The 25,776-nt window shown below is 42.1% G+C and overlaps 1 protein-coding gene across 6 annotated transcripts in view; it reads left to right on the forward strand.

Annotated features, from left to right (window-relative positions):
• Positions 1-4,700: 4,700 nt before the first annotated feature.
• Positions 4,701-25,776, forward strand: part of ACSL4 (acyl-CoA synthetase long chain family member 4) — a 34,750-nt gene continuing 13,674 nt past the window's right edge. For 2 of the 6 annotated variants that reach the window (XM_042876376.1, XM_042876382.1), the window contains exon 1: positions 25,024-25,540. In XM_042876376.1, coding sequence (XP_042732310.1) covers positions 25,190-25,540 — 351 coding nt within the window. In that variant the 5' untranslated portion in view covers positions 25,024-25,189. Of the gene's footprint in view, positions 4,781-14,328; positions 14,388-22,817; positions 22,865-23,302; positions 23,328-25,023; positions 25,541-25,776 lie in introns of those variants that run through there. The other 4 variants (XM_042876378.1, XM_042876381.1, XM_042876377.1 and 1 more) reach the window with 4 other exon arrangements.

The raw sequence follows: 25,776 nt of genomic DNA on the forward strand, positions 1-25,776 counted from the left end.
GTGGTTGTGCTTTTCTGATTGAGTTTTGTGAAAAATTAAGAAAACTTTTTATTTTCATAGCATTCTATTTTCTTTCTTTCTCATCTCTCCAAGGAGCACTGGACATACACCATTATGTGAGCTAAGGTCCATGTAATGACTGTTCAAAGTTTGCTCCAAAGTCCAGAAAATAATTTTTAGTATTTCATTTGTACAGGGATCTGACTTGGTTACTTGGACAGCAGAATCCATACACACACACAAAAATGTGTGTCCCCACAGCTACAATACGTTGAAGCATACAGGACAGTACATATTGTCCCTGAAATGCTGCAGACACTTAGGTCTCGTTTCATAGCAGATACCTTGGTCATACTGTAAGAGATTGTCTCCCTTGCTGCCCAAAAGGCAGAAAGTTACTGCCTGTCACTTCCCCTGGAGGAAATGGTAGCTAAACTCTGCATGGTGATGTGATGTTTTATAGAATACAAATGTTATGTCTGCAAGCAGTTACTTGTTTCCATTTCATGCAAGCAGTATGACTTAAAAACAAAGATTCAATTATGTAATGTAAGCATGTGTTCAATGCTTGCAAGTTGCTGTAAAGTTTCCTACATCATGACTTCAGAGTGAGGTCAGATTTGTATAGAACAGAGTAACAAAACTAATTACAGCTTTTTTGTTCAGGAGACCTATCAAACTTTGCCTCCACTCACTTCTTACCTCCTCCCCAAAGCGTGCTGTATGTTGGCTGCAGATAATAGATTTGATTAAAAAATATAATAATCTTTATGCAAAAAATACAAATTGTTTGTTTGATAGCAACTGCTATAAGCAGATTTGCATGTGTTTTGTCAGTCTGGTTTAATGTATAACAGTAAGTAGGGAATTGAACGAGCTTGAAAAAATGTATCAAAGAAAGAATTAGAGCAGAAGTGGGCTCCTTCTATTAAAACACCACTCTGTATTTAAAAGGCCTTTCCCAGTTCCAACCTGCTTGAAATTCCTCCTTGCAGTCAATGATCCTTTCTGTCACATTTGTATGTCTGACTTCTATGTTGTCTGCGCTGCGTTTTCTTTCAAACCCTGAATTGCTGTGAAAAGAACTGGAGTGAACAGCAGCGTGCTACTCCTGATAGAAGGAGATCTAACATGCCTCAGCCTTTTGTTTTAATCATGCATCATAAGTTAATTAAGAAGTAGTAGAAACACAATTTAGAAACTTCAGTGGCCTGAGAAAAAACCAAGACAACTTTCTTAGGAGCGCTGGCTACAAAATGCAACAGAATTTCATGTGCAAAATTCTTCTTGTTTTGATTCTGATTGTACATTCTGTGAAGAAACAAGATTGCATCAAAAAAATACTGGATTTCACCAGTCACTGCTCCTAGCATAAATAAACTGCCCACGAGTCTTCAAATATTGATTTCCTACTTAGATTAAAAGAGCTAACATTATGCAATTCTCTTGCTGAAACAGGAATGAGGTGAGAAAGTGTTGACTGTGTCAGAGGTTGCAACTCACTGTAGATGAAAAGCACAGATGTTCTGATTGGCTTTAGTCTCTCCTCAGCAGAACGTTCTCTTGCTTCTTTTTGACCCTGGTGATAAATGTGAGAAGTAGAGGTGGTGCAGAGCAGTGACACAGCCTGGGAAGTTCCGTTATGCTGATAACACTTCACACAAATCATTGCTGTTTTTAGCTACCAGGAAGAGACAAAGTAGTTGCAATGAGGGGGAAAAAAAAAAGCCCTTTCATTTAGATTTGGTTTTAAAGATAGTGTGACATACTGTTATGTAAAGGTGGTTTTTATTTTTGGTTGTAGACTCCTAAAATATTTGGAGAGCAGTTTCAGCCCTTTTTTAATGACTGTAAGCTTCCTGACAACAGGTTTGCTTTTCTTAGCTACCTTTTGGAAAGCTTTGGAAGTATTCTTCTTATCCTCAAGGTATTGCTGGTCAACCCTAACTTAATGGTTATTTACAGAGAGCAAATAAACCTGTTTCTGATTTCCTTTCAGCAGATGAAGTTTGAAAGTCTCCGAAGAACTTGTTTAAAAGTAACTATTTCTTATGACAAATAAAAGGGCATCTGCTACATCAGTTGGACTTAGTTGTTTACCCTTTTGAAGCAAATAAAATTCCCAAGTTCTTTGCTGAATTCTCAGATTGTGTCATCCTACAAATCTGGCTCCTTGTAACTGCTTTTACCTGATATAAGGTACCTTGCTGTGTTTAACCCAGCAGGTGCCTGAGCACCACAGTCGTTCTCTTACTCCCCCTTTCCCAGCAGGATGGGAAGAGAATTGGGCAGAAAAAACGTAGAACTTGTGGGTTGAGATAAAACGACTTATTAAGACAAAGAGAATGAAAAGGTGCTGTGCTTTGACCATTGACATCAATCTGACCCACAGCCACATCAGAATGCCATCCTTTCTCGCAACCACCTACAAGAAAGAGCAGTTCTCTGCTGGGTTATCTAAATATCCAGCCCACTGCAGAGGCAGGCATGTATGTCTGTGAGTAGGAAGGGCTCTCTGCCATCCTGCTTCAGGGACAGCTGCTAGCCCAGTCCTAATAAAACTGTCATCAGGCCCTTCAGGCATAGGAAAAGGTCAGAGAGAAGGAATGTGGAGGACACACCTCCTGTTTAACAGGACCTCTGAGGGAGTTAAAAAGACAGAACCAGGGGGGAGAGAGTACTAGGATCAAGGGATGAAGTACTAGGATTTAAGGGATAGATGCTTTCTTGAGCATGGGAGACAATGGCACTGAGCCTGAATGTCACTCAGCAGTGCTCTGCTTGACAACATACTGATGCCAGGAATCCCCAGACCTTCTCTCTGTGGCACACATGCCTGGGCTCGCTTGCCAAGGGCCAAGATGAGCTTTCTGAGGTCCCATGCCTGCTGAGGTCTCCTTTTGGCAGGGTGTGAAGAAAGATCTGTAGTCAGCAGGAAGGCACAGCCCAGAGTGCTTAAAACTGATGTGGGAGCAAGAAGATCTGACATGAAGAGATGGAAGCCCCAGCTTGAATCTGGTTGAAACACTGTGGCACTGCACCTGGAGAGCACTAGGCCTGTCATCCCAGAGGGAAAGTTGACAGTGCAGCAGTGCAAGGAACGTGGTGCACATCTACAGAACAAGGAGTGGCGTGAAAAGGGTACAGAGACAATGATAATTCATGGTTAATTAGCATAAAAGTCAAGGAATATCATGTGGAAAGGCTCTGAGCACCCTGAGATGTAGTTGTCCCTGTTCACTGCAGAATAGTCAGACTAGATGACCTTCAAGGGTCCCTGTCAATTCAAACAATTCTGTGATTATCCTATGGTGAAATACCACGCAGAAGGCTTGAAACATACAGAGTTGGTTTTCACAGAGCTTGAACACAAACTGTGGGACTACATCAGGCTGTGGATGTCAGAAGCTTGTAGAGATTAAGAAAGCAATTGGGTTTTTCTTCCACTAAGTTGTCTGTCAAGGGCAGGGATATATTACTTTTAGCTACAAATGACTGAGCTGCAGACTTCATTTCCTTCCTCAGAGATTACTGGCCACTGCTGGGAGCAGCAGCTGCACAGTGTGGTCCTGGTTCTGACCTCGCACAGCCATCCTGGGGCTTTCAGCACGTACAGACAAAACATGCTTCTTTGCCTGCCATGCTTCCTACCTATCTTCATTAACTCGAAACTTAAGCCAACAGGAGGTATAAAATAGTTCTCTTAGCCATTCACACGCTATGAAAAGGAACTGGAGAACAAGCTAATGCATCTGCTTTAGTTGGCAGAAAGAAAAAAGAAAGTTTGTAGCAAGTCTGTAAGATTGTTTGCCTGACCTTTCCTTCATACAGAAAGGTTAGATCAAAAAATATTTAGACTGCACGGAGCACATCTGCCCTGAGGCATCTTGCACAGCCCTTCATTAGCGATGACCTGACAATAAAGTAAACGATGAGGTTTGAAACAAATTGCAACAAAGTGAGAGCAATGATGCACTGCCCTAAAAATCCGGTGGCCCACGCAAAGCAAAACCCGCAGTCACACTGCTCAGCCTCCACGCAAGGAAGTGATGCACCCTTTGCTTCTGTAAGAACCACCAAACGCAACACCCACACTGCACATTCTGCTGCTGCCAGGAGCTGCTAGTTCTGCCAGGCTCTGTCTTTTATAGAACAAGCACTTGTTACCAAATACAGCCACTGCCAGCTTTTCCATCTCTCACACATCCCGTCCCACTCCATATGGGGTGAGGGAGGACCATGCCGGACTTCTGATGAGAGCAGGACACGTTTTCCCTTCTTAACACGTTGAGATGTGGCTCCGTCTCCCTGACGGCAATATTCTGTGCGTGGAAGCAACAGACACGCACGGCCACCGGCAAACTTTTGCGTGAATCACGGGGATATTTCTGGCCTCTGGCTCGGTGATCCGCGCTGTGAGTAATCCCAGCCGCTCCGTCAGAGCTGCGGGTGAAACCCTTTTCTCGCAGAGCAAGTGCCCGCAGGGCCCTCGGCTCAGCCTGGCGGTATCCGAGCCCCAGATTTCGGCGCGGTGAAGGTCTCGAGCACCGGCGCTCCGCCCCGGCCTCGCAGCACCGGGGGCCCCGACCCGCGCCCGCCCCCCGCCTCCGTGCGGCGCGTCAGCGAGGAGGAGGACTGGCGGCACGACGGCGCGGGGGCTCGCTCCTCCTCCTCTCGCTTCCCCTCGCCGAGCCTTCTCCCCTCCCTCCCGCCCTCAGCCATTTTAGAGCCGCTCGCTCCGCTCGCAGCGCGGGGCCGAAGCCGGGTGGGCTGAGCTGAGGTGAGCGCACGCGGCGCAGCGTAACGGCCGGGGGGCCGAGGTGGGGCCGCTCCCTGCCCGCCGCCCGGGGGGACGAGGTGAGGGGCGCGGGCTGACGGCTCGGCGCCGGGGCGCGGGGCTCGGGGCGGGGTGGGGCCGCAGCCCTGCCCGGCTGGGCGGGTCAGCTGAGGGGAAGCGGGGGTTACGCGGGGTTACGCCGAGGCAGGGCGGCCCTTCGCAGCGCCGCGTCCAGGGCTGTGCGTGCCGGGGCTGCGGGCCTGCCCGAGGCCGCCGGCAGCCTTATCTCCTCCCTCGCCCCCCCTTGCCGATGCAGAAAAGGGGCCGGCTCGGGATGTGGTCTGATGCTGATGTAGCACGCGCAGCGGCCCGGGCTGTTTGTGATTCGTGGCTGCGAGCAGCGCGTGTTCTGTTTGATGGCGTGGGAGCATCGGCTAAAGGACGGCGAGGGGGCGGCTGAGGGGTTCTGTGCTCTCACTGCTGAGCCCGGCCCGTAGGGTTTGCTCTGTAGGGTGAGGGTGAGCAGGAGCCTGGTGCGAGTTAGGAATTGTGTGAGGAACCTGACGGCTGCAAGCGGTGATCATCAGGCTGAAGATATTACCTCGTTATCACTTTGCTTTCTTTTTCCCTTTGGACTGTTGCAGCATAAAAAATGCAAGTGTGGCATGCTTTGTCAATTAATATTAAAGGCAAATTTGTATTCATAGCCTTGCCAATTCCCAGTGCGGAAGTTGACACACAAAGCTGCAAAGAGCAATAAGAAACATGATTCTATGATATTTTAGGTTCTGTGCTTGAGATGTTAGGATTTGCCATCTCTGACTGACTGCAGTAATTATATGTGTGCGTTATTTTTCTCTGCTGACGTGTGAAAAATCCTAATTTCTAAACAAGCAGATCCCCAAGCCGATATTTCCTCACAAACAAAAACCATCAGTATGAGTTCCCTAGTTTTGGAAAAATATGACTTTTCTTTTCTTTCTGGTTTTTCATCTGAAATTTGCTTTTAATACACCGCTACAAAAGCCTTAATTATTCCCACATCAAAGTTATTCTACTAACCATGCGTTTTTAACATCCTTCTCACTTCTTTGTATTTGACAGTTTCCCTTCACTGTGGTCTTCAACTATGCCATTATTTACATTTAAAATGGATGAGACTGGTTTCCTGCCCCCAGCCCTGGGGTGAATGCTGTGGTGAGGTTCCCGTGGCTGGGCACTGATGGTTTGCATCTCATGGAACCTTCCCTTCCGTTATCAGTAAGCTGTACGCAGGGAGCACTGTGTGAGCGAATGGCAGCGTTGCCCAGTGTCTGAGCAACCCAACACTGATCAGTTCTCAGTGTAATAAATTACCAGTGGTCCCCCTTTCTAACAAGAAGGCTATGCTTCAGCCCTTTTGTATAACCCTGGAACTGAGGCCACTCATTAGATATAAATATGTTCCGAGTGATGTCAGGATACACACCTGGTAAAACAGATGCACCCTGCTGCACTACTTTGAATGAAGCTGATATGCAGGTGAAATATTTAAACAGTAGTATAAACCGAATAAACACATGCAGTCTATTGAAGTTAATCATTAATACAAAGGTAGTTATTGTGACCAAACCGTACTCAGCTTGAACAGTAACTGAGTGCTTGTTGGTCTGAAAAATGTTTTTAATAAGAAATTATTTAAGCTAGAAAGAGTTGGAGTTAATTATTAAGGGAAATATGCAATAAGTGTGTGCTCACTGTGCTTCAGGACATGGATGTCTTCAGGAGAAACGGAAGTTTTTGTCTCCCTAAATTTTGTTCCATCTGTTCATGTATTGGGTTGTTACTTAGACGGTACAATGTCCAGAGAACACCCTTTTAAAGGAAGACACACCATTGAATTTCCCTGTATCCTACAGCAGCTAAGGAATGATGACTGAGGCTGTCTTTGTTTCAGTTGCATCGCACCTCCTCTCCCTGTAACAGCCACTCTGTCACCTTTCCTTCTGGAAGGTCCTGGGGAAATGGGCAGGTCCTAAGGGGAAATTTAAGAGGGAGTGTTTCATAGCATCGTTAAGTTGGAAGGGACCTCTAACGGTCATCTGGTCCAACTCCCCTGAACAGAGACATCTGCAGATGTCTCTTTCTCTTGCTTTACTGCAGGCAGGAATTATTAATGCTTTGTTATTGTTTTTCCTTGTTTTTCCATTTGAGGGGAAAAGGAAGCTAGGGTTGTCCGTTGTCCGTAATTCACTGGCAGCAATAGCTGCATATTTCCTCAAAATCTTGAACTCTGTAGGCATGCATGTAAAAATGAAAGCTGAGCACAGCACTAATTACTTCTGTGGCCACTTGCTCACAGGCTAACTTGTGTCACACTGAAACTGACACGTCTGAAGTGGCGTGACAGGTTTCTCCCTTTTGCTTCCTCAGAGCCATGCGGTCTGCATGAAGCCTGGGGAGCTGGGGCCCTTTCTCATAGGTTGCTTTCTGCATTCTGGGGGCTGACTCCCAGGTGGCTCTCAGACAGCCAGGACATGCTGGAGCTGCGAGGGGCTTTCACAGGTTTTATGTGAAGCCAGACTAAAAGACACTTAGAGAATAAGGCTTGCATTGTAAAGAGGAAAGCTGACTGGTTGCCAGGATTGCTTAGGAGATGTGGTTTCAGTTTTCTTTTTCACAATAGGTACTTAATGTGATCTGCATTGACCTGCTCAGCCAAGATCAACAAAAGTAATGGACAGAACCTAAATAAGCTACAGCAGATGTTCTTTCCCTTCTTCTTAGAGCTATCAGTTTCTACCTAATACTTCATTGCAGTATTGATGGCAAGATATGGCTTTAATCATACGCCAGATGAGCATAACGTGATTTATCTGGCCATGGGTGTGATGAAGAGGTTAGGAATGGGTGGGGGTGGCGATTCCTTGTGCTGTTGTTATTGCCCTACATAGGAAACCCTTCCACTCTGCAGGCTGCTGTGCTGCTTTGGACATTTGCTGCCATAGCTCTTAGCAGCTCTGGAGCTAAGACTGAAGTTGGTGCTGGCTTGAACCTGAACTTCTGCAAAGGTTAAATTTGGTGAGGAATGCGTGAGAGAAGTGTGTTGGTACAGTTTGCCAGGGTGTTATTCTATGTATTAAGGTGACACTAAATGGTAGAAACCTCTGAGGGACAATGAGCCATTTTTAAGCATGGAAACTGGATTGCACAGTTGTTCTTTGGAAATAGAGGAGCTGTGTAAGGAAATGTGGTTGTGGGCATGGAGTTAAGGGGGAAAACGTTTTCAGGTAGCCAACATGTTGCCTGAATGCTGATTTACTTAGTGGACTATTCTTAAAGTTTGTGTGTGTGAGTTGCTTATGATGGGAGTGAGGGTGGACCTATTGATGCTGTGGCATCACAAAATCAGCATGTGTTACATTTGCTTTGCTTGTCGATTAATGGCTCTGTAAGGTGAAGGACATAAGAAACTCTTCCCTCCTTGCTTCAGACAGAGCTGAGGACTTGGACTTTATGTTGAAATCAAAAAGTACTTTTCACCCCAGTGAAGTGTTTTGCAAGGAATCTTAGTACTGATGATAGATCTTAGTGCAATTAATATCAAATCATTGGATGTTGTGCAGCTGGGAGACCACTGGGCTTCCAAGGGGATATTTTTTTATCTCCAAGGTGGTGGTACAGTGATCCACCAATGATTCACAGAATCACAGAATTGTAGGGGTTGGAAGGGACCTCCAGAGATCATCGAGTCCAACCCCCTGCCAAAGCAGGTTCCCTACAGCAGGTCACACAGGTGGGCATCCAGGCAGGTCTTGAACATCTCCAGAGAAGGAGACTCCACCACCTCCCTGGGCAGCCTTATGGACTTCAGAGTGTCCAAGCCCAAACCCTTGATATTTGAGATTCTTAACACCTAAATACCAGCATGAGGGGGGAAACTAGTGAACTGCCATGTCTTTCACTGTATTGAAAGAAATGTGATTATTGATTCCCTTCACTATGTTACTGTTTCATCACTTGAGCATCTTCTTCTAAAAGCACACTTGTAATCTGTCTGTTAGGCTGTAGCTTTACATTTCTTTACTTCTTATTATAAATTCATTTGCCTGTCAAAACCAGCTGTTAAGCATTAAAAACCAGAGCACAATACCTGCGTGTGCACCTGTTGTACTGTGTGTGATGCTCTAGTTTGTCTCATGGATTTTGCTCATTGATTTTGTTAGTGTGTGAGGAAAATGCCCTTACTTCCATTCACCGCTGATCAGGAATGCTTTTTAGCATAGATGTAGTACAGCAGTTAAATTATTAATGCATGTAGCAATGGAAAAATAATCTAGCCTGTGAAATTAGAAGCAAGTTGACACGACAAGGACAAGCTTAAAATAGCACATTACATTCTGATACTTGTGCTCTTAACACCTTTACTAAGGAAAGACTTCCAAGTTAGTATTGTAATCGTTGCGATGTTCTTTTTTAGCACCACTTCTTATAGGAAAGATAGCAAGTGAATTCTACACTTCACAAGAAAGCCTGTGTTCAGCAGATTTCTTCAACATGTATTCATAACAATTTTATAACAAATATTTATAACAAATAGCTGCTCATGACATTTTCAGACTTAGACATTGTGTTTTGCTTCCAGAAGGAGCATGGACAACACATTAAAAAAATAAGTTGTTAATGTCCAGCTAATGGTTGTATTTTACAGAATTTCTTCTTAGACATGTACCACAGGCATGATTTATTATTATGAGATACCTTCTGATACTGTGCAACCCATTTTCAAGAGAAAACAGTATTAATACAGCATTCTCTGTCCTTGTTCCACTTAGCCAGGTGCCTTACCTAACTGTTCAGCATTCTAAATTTAAGTCTTCTTAATATATGTCTTTGATTCTAGGAGAAACAACAGTAGACTCGCATAGAATGAAACAACGTTTTTCTTTTCTCTTTTTAAACCACTGTTGTGGTTTTTAAAAAAAATAATATATATATATATATATATTTACATATATATATATATGTATATATATAATTATATATATAATAAGATGTATTCTGAACTGCAACTTAACTGAGTGTTTTTCTGTGTCTCTAACCAGTTTCAACTGCCCTTACTGGAATTAGATGTCTGGTTTATAAAACTGTTTTTCTGTGCTTTGTTGTGCAGCTTTAGATAAGTAATTTGAGTAGTAGTAGTCTCTTTAAATAGGATTCCTACCTGTATGTTCTTCCCTGGCAGTCCATAAGCACACCACATGTGAGCAGTGAGGCTAGTTAGTGCAGCAGCAGTCCTGTACCTGGGGACTGTGCCTGCAGGTGCTGCCATCTTCACAAAGCCTGTGGGACAGAATAAAACTCCATTAGCAACTGCAATAGCTTGTACTTGATTACAACTAGCATTGTAAATATGATAGGCAGTTTACTGTTATTCTGTTCTGCGTTTTAAGAAGAATTCAAGACCTTCCAGTTACTTTTGGAAAGGTGGTTGGAAGTCGATCACCTTACCCAGGTAAGCTGGAGAAGTGATTGGTCAGTGAGCAGCATTTCTCCAAGGGAGACTATGAAATTCTTGAATTTGTTCTCAGAAGGCTGCTCAGGAACATTGTTGTGTTCAAGAGAACAGTTTTTCACCAATGAAATGCTGCTCACACCTGACAGCTGAGTGAAGCTGTTAATACTGAACTCTGTGTGTGGCAGGGCACACTGTTCTGGTACTGGTTGTACAGGTCTACCTGGAGTAGCTCTAGGCATATCTTGCTGTTCTTGAGGATCTTAACGGAGAATGAATGGCATGCCAAAATCTGAGGCAGGCACTTGAATTCTTAAAATAACAAGATACTTCAGTATAATGTGATTCTTCTGAACTACTTCCAGTGCTGGGGATAGATAATCTTAGGCATAGCAGCCTATGTGAAGAGGAGCCAAAGAGGCTACAGATCCTGTTAATCACTCCTTTAATGCTATTTTTCTGTTGAGCTAATTATTTACATTCTGATCAGAACAGAGCATCCTGGGGAACAAGTGATTTCTCAGTGATATCCCCTGTGGCACTGCTTCATTCACAGGCTCTTTGCTGCGCTTGTCAGCAGGGCTGTATTATTATACACCTTCTACTCAGCTCCTGTGCCAGAAATGGAGAGCAGCACATCAAGTAATTGCATGAGTGCCCTGCCTGCTGACTGCCCCTTAAGCCTTCCTAAAGGCCTTGTTTGCACAGATTCTGCTCATGGAAGTAGAAGAATATTAGCACAGAGAAGATCTGAATACATTGCAAGTATGAAATTAGGTATGCAATTTCACAAAGAGAATTTCTTTGTTCAGTGCTGGTTGTTGTAATAAGCCGCTTTCTTTTCTATTTCCCAATTCAGTCTCTTGGAAAGGAATGTAGGAGAAACTGCAGGAAGCAAATCAATGGTTTCTGCAGAGCACACGTGTGCCCTGAGGCACTTCTTTTGTGGCTGTCAGAAAATCTTTATGTATCACAGGAAGAACAACGCTGACACCTGTGTTTGGTTTTCTCTAGAAGTCTGCTTGGGCAAGCACATTTTTCTTACCCTCATTACGCCTCATTAGCACAAAAATTTTTACAGATAGAAACAGAATATTGATACATCCAATAGCTTTTCCTGTGATTATATTCCAGCTTGTCCTTTTCTTGTTGCGGAGCCCCAAACCTCTGCTGTGGACAGTGTTCTGTTGTGCAGGGCATTGTGTGCCTGCTCAGACCCATATCAGGCAACAGCATCAAGCGGGCATGCCTGTTGATTCCTGTCCTAGATGTTTTCTTACTTTAGCTACCGTTGGAGTACATGACTTATGCTGCTTGGTTCAGCATAGCGTGATGAGCTTGAAACTAAAATCAGTCTCTTGTTGATCTTTTAAAGTGAAAGCTTATGAATGTGGGCATTCTTTCTGTAGCTTAAATTCTCAGTTCAGTAGTCAGCAGCTAATTCTGTACCAGACAACAACCAGGCTGGTTATCACACTGCAGCACCTTTTCTCTAACACAGTACTTCCATGAACACAGTAAGCCTGCAGGGGCTGCAGCTGGCGCTCCTGCATCCTGCTGTGAGGGGCAGACAGAAAAAGTGGGTGAGAGCTGCTTGTTTCAGCAGTAGCTGTTCTATGTTTGTTTAGCTTGCTTACAAAGCTACAGTGCAAAGGTGCAACTAATTCTGTGTCATCTGAACTAAACTGAGGTTGCCGCTTCCTCCTCTGTACTCACGTCTGTCTGGCTGCATGAGGATCTGCTTCAGGTAACTGACCTGACTTTAGAGTCACACATGTGCCTGGCTGCTAAATGTGCTGCCCAAGGGAACGACCCCAGTGAGATCACACTAGATTTGGATTGAGCTGGCTGCCATGAACCCAAACATGAAGACTCTGTCAGAGAACCAGCAATTCATTGCTCTGTTTTCACTTCTCTGTTAGAATCTGCATTATGCTGAAGTCATATTTTTGTGAATCCAGTTATGTAATTTGCCTCAACTGTGTATATATCAAAATACTCTGATCCCTTTTCTGTTCTTAGCATGACACTTTTTACATTCTGAAAACTTAACATGCTCAAAGAATCACAATATTACATAGGTCGAGTGTAGTTTACAATGTTTTCCACAGCTTTGAATGTTACATTAAAAGAGAGCTAAGCCAAATCTGCAGCTAGGGGTAATGTCAAATGGCAGCCGAGTGATGGAACAGTATGGGGGGAGTAAGAAGGAAAAAGAAGCAAGAGAGTCTGTCTGGTGCAAAAGACCACAGGCACCACCAGACATAGAAGCAGGAAATGAGGAGGGAGCAGTTTGTCCCTCGTAGCCCAGTGGTTATTTGGTACATTACTTTACATAAAAGCAGCTGCATGTACAACTGATTCCTGCTGTGTACTTGCACAGTGTGGTTCCCTATTGCATGTAGGATAGCTGTGTTTTTGTGCCGTTGTTAGCTAGGTATGTGTTTAATTTTCATGGAATGGAATGGATGGAAATGGATTCTTTGTTTATTCCATAGGCATGCAAATAGTTTTGCATTTTTATGAGCTCTGCTGTGTTTAAACAACTTGGTCAAAAGCACTTTGGTTATGAGTTGTATCTGTGTGGGGAACATGAGGATGGTGAGGCTAAAGTTGCTGTTTGTAATAACAGCAGGGTGAGAAAGTGGGAGTTGGAATGGGTACGAGATTATGCCCTGGAACACCACAAAGAGCATCCAGCTCGTATGCATGCATTACTTGAATCCTAGGGCTGTCAGTACTCAGTCTGTTTGTGGATTAAACATTATCCTTGCTCTTCCAGTTGGTAACAGAGAAGCTGTATAGGCCTCTCAGTATTGCACTGACGCTTGGTCTTTAGATCGTAGTTTTCTTACAAGCCTTCAAATAACAATAATTCATAGTTTCATAAAACTGAGCAGGAAAAAACCCAACGTACTAAACAGCCTGGGAATTTTAGTCTAACGTAAATTAAGACTAAAAACTTGTTCTAGGAAGCAGCTGGTCTTGTTATGTGCATGCTCAAAAGTGCTTTGATGAATTATGACCACGTACACAGAAGGTTATCTGATACACAGAAACAAACGCAACATTATTTGCAGATCACGCTAAGCAATAAAAAAGACAATCAGATGGTGAGCAGTCTCAGTCTGTCTCCCCCCATTTGTCACTGTAAAAATATAGCAGTTACTCAGGTGTAGCCTACGTTCACTATAACAATATATATATATCCTATTGTTTGAAGTTCAATTCTCATTTAACATGAACCGTAACTTCTGGAACGTATGCATGGAAATGAGACCCACACAGCTTGTGTGTGCGCCGTGCTACTTTATATTTTAGGAGCACTCTTCACTGTTTTAACATTTGTTTTGCTACATCTCTGAACTGGGATCTGTGCCCAGATATAGAGGGTGGCTGGGAAAGAGGGGGTGATTTTATTCTCTGAAAGCCCACAGTGGATAAGGGCTCTGTTGGCTGTTTCTCTGAGTGAATTCTTCTGGGAGACTGTTCCTCGGGCAGATAAAACAGTTTAATAGATTTGTTACCTATTATCTCCTAGTTTATAAATTTACTTTCAGCTAAAAAGCTGATAAATGTTCCAGTAACATGGATAGCATTATCCAGATTTACCCTTAATAAGCTCATGAAAGGTAAACTGGGATCCTGGGCTACCAAAACTTTAACGCTGAGGCTATTAAAGGCAGTATAACGTCACGATACTTTCAGTCAAAAGTAAATTTTGAAGTTTTTGTCAGGCCCAGTGCGTGGCAGCGAGCTGCACTTCAAATAGCAGACAGCCCTCAGTACGTGTATCTAAGGTGAAAATGTAGCACTTCAGAATGATATCGTAATGAGTTCTCCGTGGCATCCTGTGATGTAAAGTACAAGATCAGACTGTTCCATGTTTTCAAATAGCAGGTACTATTTTGCAATTGTATAAATGAGTGCCAACAAACAGCTGACAAGGCTTGCATTACCAACCCAGAAAAAATCTTGGCTCAAACGCTCTGTTTAGATACGTCCATAACCTCAGAGATGCCCAGAATTTTCACTGTTTCATACTTTTCTTTTTCAGATTTTCATGAATTTATCTGCCTGCTCATCTAGAAACACTGAACTGCAGTTGCATTAAAGGTAAAGACTGAATTGTTTTTTGTGTGCCAGTGAGCAGGCTGATGGTAACAGGGGAACGGGCACTTAACTAACCAAAATGCTGAAACGCTGAGCTTTGTCCAAGTACTGATAAACTCAGAGCAGAGACTCTATTTTTGATGGAGAAAATTCTAACACAGTATTTCTTTCTGAGTATTTCTGCATTTGTTAGCACATAAAACTCTGGGGTTTTTTTGCTAGCAGTAAATTGCTTCTGTGATACACTGTGTCGTATTAAGGATTTTTCTCTCACTTTTTCAGAAGAAAAACATTCCTAAAAATAAGCTGAAAGAATTGTCAGTAGTGTCAGTTTCCTCCCCTTGCTTCTTCAAAAAGTAAGCCTAAGACTGTATTACTGTCCCTTTAGCTTAGGGCTGTACAAATACTTTCATACTTTTATAGTTGCTGTTGTTACTCCTGTCCGATTCATTTTTAAAGCGATCCAGTTACCTAAATATCAAGTCATGCCATCAAGCCTTTTTTATTTTAGATTTGTGGTCTATTGCAAATAGCGACTCAGACTCTTTTTTACATCTACTGAGCCAGCAGGGCTTGAGCAAGGTCTTTCAGGAAGCTATGGAGCTGTGCTGGCACTTGGCTGTCCCAGGCTAACAAGTTATGCTGAGGGGTACAATGTGCTAGTGCAGGTGAATGGTGTGATCCTATGGCCACGCACCTCCCTGGCAGCGCTGGCTTCCTCTGTTCTGTCTCTGCTTTGAGCACGTGGTGCTTGACCCAGTCCTGTAAGTATGTCCTCTGCTCAATCACAAAAGCTACTTGGATGTTTGGGACTAAGAACGTCCAAAGCTGCCTGCCTCTGAAATTGTACATGTTGAACAGGCATGCTAATGTCTGTAAGATGTTATTATGCCTTTTAAAAGATGGCCTGTGTGTGTGACCAAGTTTTTAATAAAATCAAGCAAAATACCAATAACACCAAAACCCCTCACAGTTTAAAACTGTCAGGGTCTTTTTTCCTTTTTAATTTTTATTGTTACACTTTCTAAGAACTGTGATAGTTTCTACCTTACTTTCCTGTCTTGGTAAAAACTCTTGTGTTTGGAGCACTTCGGTTTTGTTGCTCTTCTGGTGGTTTCAGAGCGATTGAGCAAAACAGTGTCCAAAGCTGTTAAATCTAAAAACTTGAACCTGCATATTACTTTATAAGATAAAATATATTGAAATATGTTTGGTCATCAAGCAACTGTTACAATACAGTTAGTCGGTAAGACTGCCTTACTTGGTAGAAAATGCACACACCACTGCTGACGTGTAAAACCCACAACTTCTTTGACTAAACTGGTGTATGTTCCATTTATTGTTTAAGTACAGCTCATCTCCAGACTACACCCCCAGATCTTCCATATGTAAGAATAAATTCTTGAGTTGCAAATAACTCTATTAGAAGAAATGTACCCTAATGATCTGCCTGTCACAAAGCACAGCATGGAAGTAGCAGAAAGCAAACTCCATAGCAAAACATTGAGAATAAAAGGAGTGAAAATTACTGTGTGAAGCTCTGTCTTAGCTAAATCTTTCTCTGTGAATTCTAGCAGTGGATGTAAAGGTGAAGGAAATGTAAATATGAATCTAGGTATGTCTGACTAGGAAGTGGGTTCACCATGTACCAATCAATACACTATGCTAAAACTTTGCTAAAATTAAGACCACGGTAAAATTCAATTCCTTAAACAGACAGAGGACATCACCAATTTTTTTCACTGAGAAATACTGTGCAAAACATTACAACATGCTTGCTCCCAAGGCTCTCAGTCCATTTTCATTAGAAGCTTAACTAGTTGCACAACGAGAATAAAATGCAAAATAGAGATGGCTTATGCTTGAAACCTCAGGGGCTTCCATCTCAAAAGGCCATGGGTGGGAACACTTTTCTTAGATGCGTTTTTAAGTACACTCCCAGTCATCTGTGTATCAGAACATCTGCATGGAGAGAGTTTCTTCAAACTGCAAATAAACTACAGCCTGATTTCCTGAAGTAAATACGGAATGCTATGTAGAACCTCAGTCTTAAACTGCACAACAGTTGCTGTTGGTGAGACATTCAGAAAGAATATAATCTGTCAGGGTAACGACAGTGAAAAGGAGAAGCTGTTGCAGTGTGTTGTTGTGTATGGGTTTCAGTGGAGTGTGGGAGGTTGATTTCCCTGCAGTCCTTCACTAGAGCACTGAAGATGGGATTCTGATCTGTCCTTACGCTGCAAGTTTGGCTGCCAGACCGGACTTGAGTTCGCTTTGGCATTTTAATGTTTGAGTTGCTCCATTCACAAAAAGGTTATTAGAGAGCAATGCTGATCCATTTCAGGAAATGTATAAATGTAGGAAGTAGCTGTCAGCAACCAGCTTGCCTCTGTTCACATTACTAAGCTTTTGTCAAGCGAATGTATCAGCTGAATTATATTTAAAAAAAAAAAAAAGAATGATTTGATTCACTTTCTCCTAACTTCTGTTCTTATATAGAAATAGATTCCTATTCCTACTGTATTTTGTATTGGGAAATGCTGCTTTACTTGATATTTTTCTAGTGCATTACCACAGGAGCACATACAATTTCTTACAGGTCGTGCTGCCCAGGTGTTAGCTAACATACCAATCATGGGGCCACCAAGTAAGCATTAATAATTAATCTGTACTATCAATAATGATTTCTCTGTCGGAAGCAAGATAGTAGTTAGGAAGTACAAATGTAACTTGTGTTTGTGCAGTAACACCCCACCACACGTTCGTTGCTATTACAGAAACAAGAACACTACATCTGACTTTGAAGGCTGTAGAACACCATATATTACTTGAAAATACAGCAAAACTGAGTTCTTAACTTTTCCTTATTTAAAAAAAAAAACAGCTCTGAATGAATTCTCACTTTGTTATGGGTGTTCCCACCCTTAACAAAAGCAAAATCAGCCTGGCCCTTCAGTGCTGTGTGAGGAGATCTGGCAGTGTAGTTCCAGGAGCCACCTGAAGGAAGTCACCTGTGGGAGTGAAGCTGGTCCCTTCTGATGCCAAGTACAACAGCTTGACTTAACAGCGTGCCAGTTTTCTGATACCCATACTCCGTACAAAACAGTGGGAATGTCATCAAGTGCAGTGCGGAGTTTCATTTGTGCTTTTGCACTGTTTTACTTCTCCCTTTTCCAGCCCAAGCGTCTTTCTTTGACCTGCAGTCAGCGTCTTCAATCACGTTTTCAAGTTAGAATCACCCTTGAACATGGGAGTTCTAAACAAACATGGTTATAAAAATTAGACTTTAATGTTTCCTTGTAGTTCCATATTTTACACAACTGCAGAAACAGCCTGTGATGCAGATCTACACAGAATAGTATGGATGTTCAGTGTTTTTGTACCTGTTTCATCAGCAATGCTGGGCAATTCAACAAGGCTGAAGAAAGCAGTTGATCTCCTAAAAAAAGAGGACGTCTTCCAAAAGTTTGACTTGCCTGTACTCAAAGGAGACATGAATTTCATTTGGTGAAGGAAGCAGGAAAACTTTTTATTTTTGTAATTTATGAAGCTGGTTTTAATAAGAATTATTAGATTACTTGAGTAGGGTTATAGAATTTCTCAAGGGCAGTTTGTTTTTGCCTGAAGGTTCTGGCAAGAAGCCGACAGACAATGTGGAAAATAGCCCTTTTTGTTTGTGACAAACTGATCTGATCTTCTAGACCACGTAATCCAACAATTTTTGGACAGTCTACCACTTCTATGTTGTTGCAAAGCAATCTACTGCTGTAAACGAAACAACAACAAACCAAAGATAAATTGCACTAGTTGGGTCCTTGGGCCTTGTAAGTCACAGCCTTTCTATTGCAAAGTGATGGTGTAGCAAAGCACAGATTCAGGACTGGCTGCTCTGTGCATTCTCTTACATCAACTGTTTATAAAGCTTTAGGAGAACTTCCATTGCCACACTCCTCTGAAATTTGTCCTCGGTCATACTGCTTGCCTTTCTGTGTGCTTGTTTTCAGAAGCTGGGCGAAATGCTACCATTGCACAGCTCTGCTGCTGAAACACAGGAGTACGAGTAACATTTGCCATCATGCCTGAGTTTGGGTGTACATTCGGATGTTGAAGTCAGGCTGAAATGCTTCTTTAGGAGTACAGAGTGTGTGCTTTCATTTTTGTTTTCAATTTTTGTACCCTTTAGACAGGGTATGTTTTGTAGATGTTAGAGGAGTTTTGAGGTAATATCAGTAATTTTTGAGTGTTTACTGTTTTCCATCCTCTTCTGAAATACCAATTGTTCAAGCCAGCAAGCCATACCACGTTCACTTCCCTTGGCAAGAATGCCAACAAAACCAAAGGTTGCCTTTCCATCTTTAACCACACACACACACACACACAAAAATTGCTTTAACTGTGAGTGCTGGCACACACAGTACAGCAGAATATAAAGTGGACTGTCTCGAAGCCTCATATGCTGGATCAGGTTGTGATGGATCAGGTTGCAGCATGACCAGTACAGGCTGAGAGCAGCTGGAAGCGCTGGAGTGAATGAGCCGAGGGATTTACAGTGCAGCTTCTGGGTAGAATTGAATGAGGCAGAAGGAACAGAGGTAGGCCTAGAGGAAATACTTTCCTAATTCAGTGTGTGCTCAGTGGACGGTTCTCAGTTGTGAAATCACGTCTCAACCTTTTATGTTCTCTGCCTTTGGGGCACACAAACAAGTCTTATCCTTTCATTAAATATTTGCTTGCTGTCCTGTAAAGATTAGGAGAGACAGTTTCACACCAGTCTGTGAGATAATTCGGAAATACAGGGTAAGCTCAGCTGGTCTGGCTTCTGCTACAGCAATGCTGGAAGTCCTGCTGATAGGTGTCTGCCAGCTGACTCTTACAGACTGATTTGAATTTTTTTGATTGATGTTCAGTGTATGGAGGTCCTGAGGCACTAAAACAATAATGATTTTTTTTCTTGACACTAAAAATAAATGTGAACTTTGCGTAGTTACTAAGTAAATTATTGCATTCACTGCTTGTTTCTTCTCCCAGGCAGCAGTAAGAGAAGCAAAACTTCCTAATACTATATTTATTCTTGCTATTTCAAATATGTATGTCGCTCTGAAAGTAATGCCTCCTATTTATTCCCATGGAAACTACAAGAGATACAAACAGCACAGAAACGCCACTTGATAGAACAAATTCTCAGCTACAAAACTTTGTTTTCCAACATACTCACCACCATTAGCTGTGCACCTTTGCCAGCAAAGAACAAACACCTGCACGCCTTGCTCATCAAAGTCTGCACTAGCGGAGGTGCCTCTGTGCCACCACTGCTGCAACGCACCGCCCACCCCTCACTGTGCTCACAGCCATTGTTTGGTCCCCGTAAATGTTCTGCAAGTGCTGATGACTGGCAGCAGGTGCCATGTTTTCCATATGGAGGAATTCAGTTCCACCCTTTTGCTTCATCCTCACTTCCATGTCAGACACCATTCTGTCAGGCTGTCCCTCTGCCACCCTCTGCCACACAACAGAATGGGATGGGATATTGGCAGGAAGGCTCAGCCTCTGTGCTGTACCACCACCATCTGCCTCTGACACTGTGTACGTCACAAAATAGGAGGCGTTATTTTCAGAACAGGCCTTTTGGAATGTATATATTTAAACAGGGACTCCAAACTCGTGTCAGGATCCCCTCTGTCTGACTTCCCCCTCTCCCTGGTTGTTCAGACACAGGTGCTTATGTTTGCACTGTACAGACAAAGCAAGAGCTCTTGAAAACTCTCAGACTTGGAGCTGCATTGCATTTACAAAGCACGGAAGTACGTCAGACACCTGCTGGCGTTGCTCTGGAGCCTTTCACTGCCCCCTGACGTACAAAATTATGTAAGAGGAAAATATGTAGAAATGTGACTGTGAAAGGGAACAAAATTTGGACCCTGTGTACTTTTTTCCACTGTGAAAAACTTGCAGTAATATTGGCAGTGTTTGCTTTTATAAATAAAAAAAAGCAACACCAATATGATGTAAACACTGAATAATTTCCCTTCGTTTTTCTTCCTTCAGCCTTTCTAAGTCCAAGAAGTTGTAATTAGTCCAAAGATTCTGATGGCTCTTACTTGGAAATATTCTCTCCTCCTCGTGTGTGACATGGATATGTATGGAAAATCAAAAACTGTAGTGAGCTGAGTGTGCACTGCTTGTGTGCTGTGTTCAGCTTGCTGCTGTGTTCTGCCAGTGCTGTATTTCTCGGGCTTTCTGTAGTTTCTTTTTTTTTGTATAGGCTCTGAGTTCCAGTACTGGAATGAAGACTATGAGATATTGATTAAATTCCCTTCCAGAGATGGCTCGTAATTAATAACTGATGTATTTATTCAGCTCAGTTTGGTTGGTTGGTTGTTGTTTTTTTTCAGTGTGTGTTATAAATGTAAGTTATAAATGCTCACTGTGCTTTCCAGACAGCTTACATCTGCCTGAATGCTACAGACATTCCAGCAACAGTTGTTATTTGTTCAAAGTGGATTGTTTTGGAAGGTTTTGGTACTCCCTGAAAGGAGTCAACCTATGCTAAGGCCAGAATCGTGTCTGCATTTGAAGTGGAGCTCAGTCATAGGAAAACTGGGATTTCCTCTGGTGTTTTTAAACTAAACAACTTCTTGTGGTGCAGATCCCAGTTCTCTGTGGGTTTGGTTGTAAATCAGAATCTGCCCTTTTCCTGTCAGCATTCTTACTAGAACACTTTCCTAACTTAATGAAAAAGCATTTAAGAAGTTACAGTGAATGTTCTAAGTGGATTGGTAGAAGTATGGTTTCTTCACATGATGATATTATTTGGTTTGATCCCTCTCAAACTCTTTAACGTGAGAGGGAGAAAATAAATGCTGTTAGTCATGTACTTTCAGTGTTAAACCTTTACGGGGTTTGGGGTTTGGATAATTAAAGCTTTTCCTAGTGAAGATAATAATTTGCTGCCTTACTGGAATTAATCTGCCTTGGATGAAGTTTCTAACCACAGGTACTTTAGGCTTTGAGTTGCACTCAGAAGCTGTTGTAGTGCAACTGCTGGAAAACCTGATTCTGTGCTGTTCATACATTTAAAGGGAGAGAGGATAAAGGCATTTCCCATCAAGGTCATGAACTTCTCTCTGTTCCTCCCCCCTTTTGTCCCTATGTGGTCTCATAATTTTCTATTGCTTTTTTTTTTTTTTTTTTTTTTGTATATATTTAAAAAAAAAAAAATAGTTGCTACTTGTTCCTTTTATTTTCAGTTAAATGCATGAAAAAATATGGAAGGAGCAGTGTCCCATCTGTTCAGGAACCTGTCCTCTGATTTCAAACCTTGCTCCATGGCCCTGGCTGCAGGACAAGAACAAAGAGTTGCATGTTGTCTGTTCTCAGCGCTGTTCTGCAGCATTTAATTGAAAATACCAATTACAACTAATGTGCATCTCTTTGGTCCAGCACAGAACTCAGCATTGGTGCTTGTGTGAGCATTCACTCAGTTGTTTCTCCATAGCAAACCTGAACTTCCCAAGTCTGTAAACACCCAGCATGTACTAATAGCAAGGAGGATGTGACCCCATGGATGATACGTATGCTGTAACATAACATTGTAAATGTTAAATGAACTCTAGTCTACAGAGATACCATCTCAAATTGGATAAAAGAAACTTACTCACTAAAGGAAAATCCTTTGGAAATGCTGAAAACACGGCTATCCAAAAGAGAAACTGTGTCTGCTTTTGATTTGGTTTGTTTTCTTAGACTTTCTTACTCATGCCTGACACACACTTACTGTTATTGCTTGGAATGTGATTTCCTACATCAAGATCTGGAAGTTCTGCTGTTTCCAAAGTAGACAGATTAGCTTCCAAACATTCTAGTTACATTGCACAATTAAGTGGAATAATGAATTTTGTATGTCAGTATAAAATGTTACGTATTCTAAATATCCTAGTATTCTAGAATAGCTTTACTTTAACACGCACTGCGCTTTCTTTGCTTTGGGAGCAAAGCTCACTGACAAGATAGCCATTAGGCTGTGGTGGCAGGCAGCATTTGGCGTGCCTTGTGGGTATCTGTGATTGTGCATCAGTGTGGATGTTACATCCCTCTCTCCCTTTCTCTCAGAGACTAATTTAACTTTAAAAAGGACACTGAAGGCCAGTGTAATCTGAATAGCTGTGTTTGGCTTCTAACCATGTGGGTTTGGTGTCTAACTATGTTTGTAATTTCAGTAGTCTTGTCCTGTTATGGATTGTATTTCAAATATGATATTTACTGGGCTTGAGTATAAGATGGTCTCAATTCATATGCTATTCTTCTTCAGGAGCATTAGGGCAGAGATTCTGAAACCAGCAGCGGAAAGAATGCTTTCCTCACATCTTTCTCTCTGCAGGGCAAAAAATACCCGCCCTAAAATATACTTCCTTTTTATTTTCTGTTTGAACATAGATCTAACTGACATCAAATAACACTTGGACCTTGCTGCCAGATACCTTGTAAGTATACGTATGTGCATATAAGTGTATATGCGTGCGTGTGCATGTATCTGTTTTTATAACAACAGCCTCAAAGAGAAAAGTAATGTTTTTCTTCTTTGCACTTAGCAAGTTTTTCCATTCAATTGCTGTTAAGAATTGCAACTGATTTATGTCAGAATAGAAGCATTTTAAATTACTACGGTGAGAACAGAGTAGCTAAGTTCTCAGTTTATAAACACTTCTAAAAGTATTTCAAACTATCTGAAATTTCAGGATGAAAGTAACGAACCTTTAATGTTTGCTTATGTGACCTTTAACGTAACTGCCTGCAAGCATACAAAGTGTGTTTGTACATGCAATGAATGCGGATGTTAAGAGTGATTTCAGGGGGGTATCATCTCAGAACGCAACCTTCTTTCCCATTCAGACCCTTTAGTCATTATTTTGTTATTTCAGGCAGATGTTCTGATGAGGTTTCTGTGTAAGTCTTAGCAGTATGGGTGGCCTTTGTTTTATGTCCAAGCTCAACTGCATCTTTCGGAGCACTGAATTAACTGGGATGAGAACATCAAACAAGATTTGTGATATAAACCACTGACCTTCATTTTAGAGAACTGGTGCTTGCAGGGGAAGTGGAGTGATCTTTCTTCTGAGGCTTGTTTGCTGAGCAACTGACGATGGAGTTAACTAAAGCAGAACAAGGACATAAGCTTTGAAGAGAATGTAGAACTTTCTTTTAAGAAAAGATTCTTTCTGAACAAGTCTGAGCTTAGCTTACTACATGACACATTCAGTAGTCATTTCAGACTACAGGTTTAATTAAAAACGTAACAAGATGGTGATCGTGTTATTTGGAGTGTGCGAAGGTCTCTCAGTCTTACATTACATATTGTTGATATTGGCTACAGCACAGCTGCAAACGTTGGGAGTCTTATTAAAAACCAACAGCCTATTAATAGATCTCTGTTGTGCTGTCAGTAGCAGCTGTCTTGTTTAACCTGGAACGTTAATTGAAGCCTCCCTCACCTGGGGTGGCAATCACGTTAAGAAAGATACACTTTGGGGTGTGCCTGCATTCTTTCAATGCTTGATGGAGCCCTGAAAATTTCCCCAGTCCTGTATATTTTGTTTATCAGATGTCGTCCATCAAAGACTGAGCTTTCCTATAAGCTAGTCAGCATTGCTCCCTCGTGTCTGAGGTACTGTGGTTTTGTCAGGGCTCCTTTGCCTTTCACGTTCCCTGTTCTGTGCATTCTTTGTGCTGTGTTTGCATGCCGTGTTTGCATGCTGTCCAGGTGAAGATAAGCAGCTGTGTCACTTGTGTGCCAGCACAACCAGTTACAGACAAGTGGGGTGGCCACCACTGTGGTTTGTGAGATGGTTTTGTTCTTCTCCCTCTTTGGTCTTTGTTCAGGCCCAGTTCTCCTTAATGAAGAAAGGTTTCTGCAAAATCTTGCTAAATTGTGCTTCATCTTAAAATAGATTCCATTTTCCATACCTGGAGTTCTAAAATGCATATACTGAAATAGGGTGTGATTATTACTATTATTTTTTTAATTTTTGGAGGGATGGTTAAAGAAGTGCAGTCCCTTTTCAGAAGTCTGACGTTCATAGTCAAAAATTAATTGATAATACAGATGTTGGTGTGAAGTTAATAAAGCAATGTTGGGATATTGCATTGTTCTTACATTAGAACATGAAGGTTTTTGAGGACTCTGTATCAGAATACGTTTTAATCTGAATGCAAGTTGATTTAACATCCTGAAAGGCAGTAAAGACACCTACTCTATCTTTCCACTGCAATACAAATATCTGGGGGGAAAACAGCTTGCCCTTTCCCATCGATACACAACTAGCATTACACAGGCAGTTTAAACGCAGTTTTACGATGTAAGAGAACAGACTTCATATTTACAGCGCTGAACTATTCCGACAGAGATGGGAGGGAAGTCTTTGAAAAGTAAATATTTGTGGATGGAACAAACAAGTATGGAAGAGTCAACCTCTTTAATCTCAGAGCAGATGCAACCACATGTATCAGTTAATTCAGTCTCCTTGCTCTTGATGCATTTGAGGTGAAATCTCAAAGGACTAGAACTAATGGACTGACTGTAATACTAATTTAATTCTCTTTTTTTTTTTCCTGCTCTCTGCTTGGCTCTGGTCTTCACCCACAGGTGTCCACTGCTGGCTCTCAAAGGTTACTAAAACTTTAGCAGCTGCCTTGAAAGCGAGCTACCTAAGCTTCACTTACTGTTCTTCTCCCTGCACCACACTGCACTGCTGCTTTTGCTCTTGCCTGTTCAGAACGCACTAAGAGATTTTCTTTTCCAAATACCCACAATGAAACTTAGGCTAGAAGTACGTGCCATTCTTTTGCTGCCTGTGTACGTGTTAATATCTGTATACAGTATGCTTGTATTTATTCCGTGGTATTTTCTTACCAACGCTAAGAAGAAAAAGGCCATGGCAAAGCGTTTAAAAGCTAAGCCCATCTCGGACAAACCTGGAAGCCCCTACCGTTCTGTCACTCACCTTGACTCACTAGCAAACATAAACATTCCTGGAGCAGACACGCTGGACAAACTGTTTGACCACGCGTTAGCAAAGTTTGGGAAAAAGGACTGTCTTGGGACCAGAGAAATACTGAGTGAAGAAAATGAAATGCAACCGAATGGAAAAGTTTTCAAAAAGGTACAGCTTACCATTTTGTACTTAGTTCTGATTTGGCTTTGAGCTCTTTTACATTCTGCCTCAACAGCAGAGGCAACATTAGAGATCTTCCTTAATCCTTTTTTGATTTAAAATGTGTGCTTTGTAGTAGTTAAAGAGTAATGCGCTAGGGGATGCACTAATTATTTTGCTACAAGAAAAATGGAAATGCTTGTTGTGTTGAGCACCAACTCACAAAAGCAGGGAAGAGCTGTACG

Source organism: Lagopus leucura, unplaced genomic scaffold (assembly GCF_019238085.1).
Source record: "Lagopus leucura isolate 7727_CA_CO unplaced genomic scaffold, USGS_WTPT01 Super-Scaffold_100016, whole genome shotgun sequence".
Taxonomy (NCBI): Eukaryota; Metazoa; Chordata; class Aves; order Galliformes; family Phasianidae; genus Lagopus; species Lagopus leucura.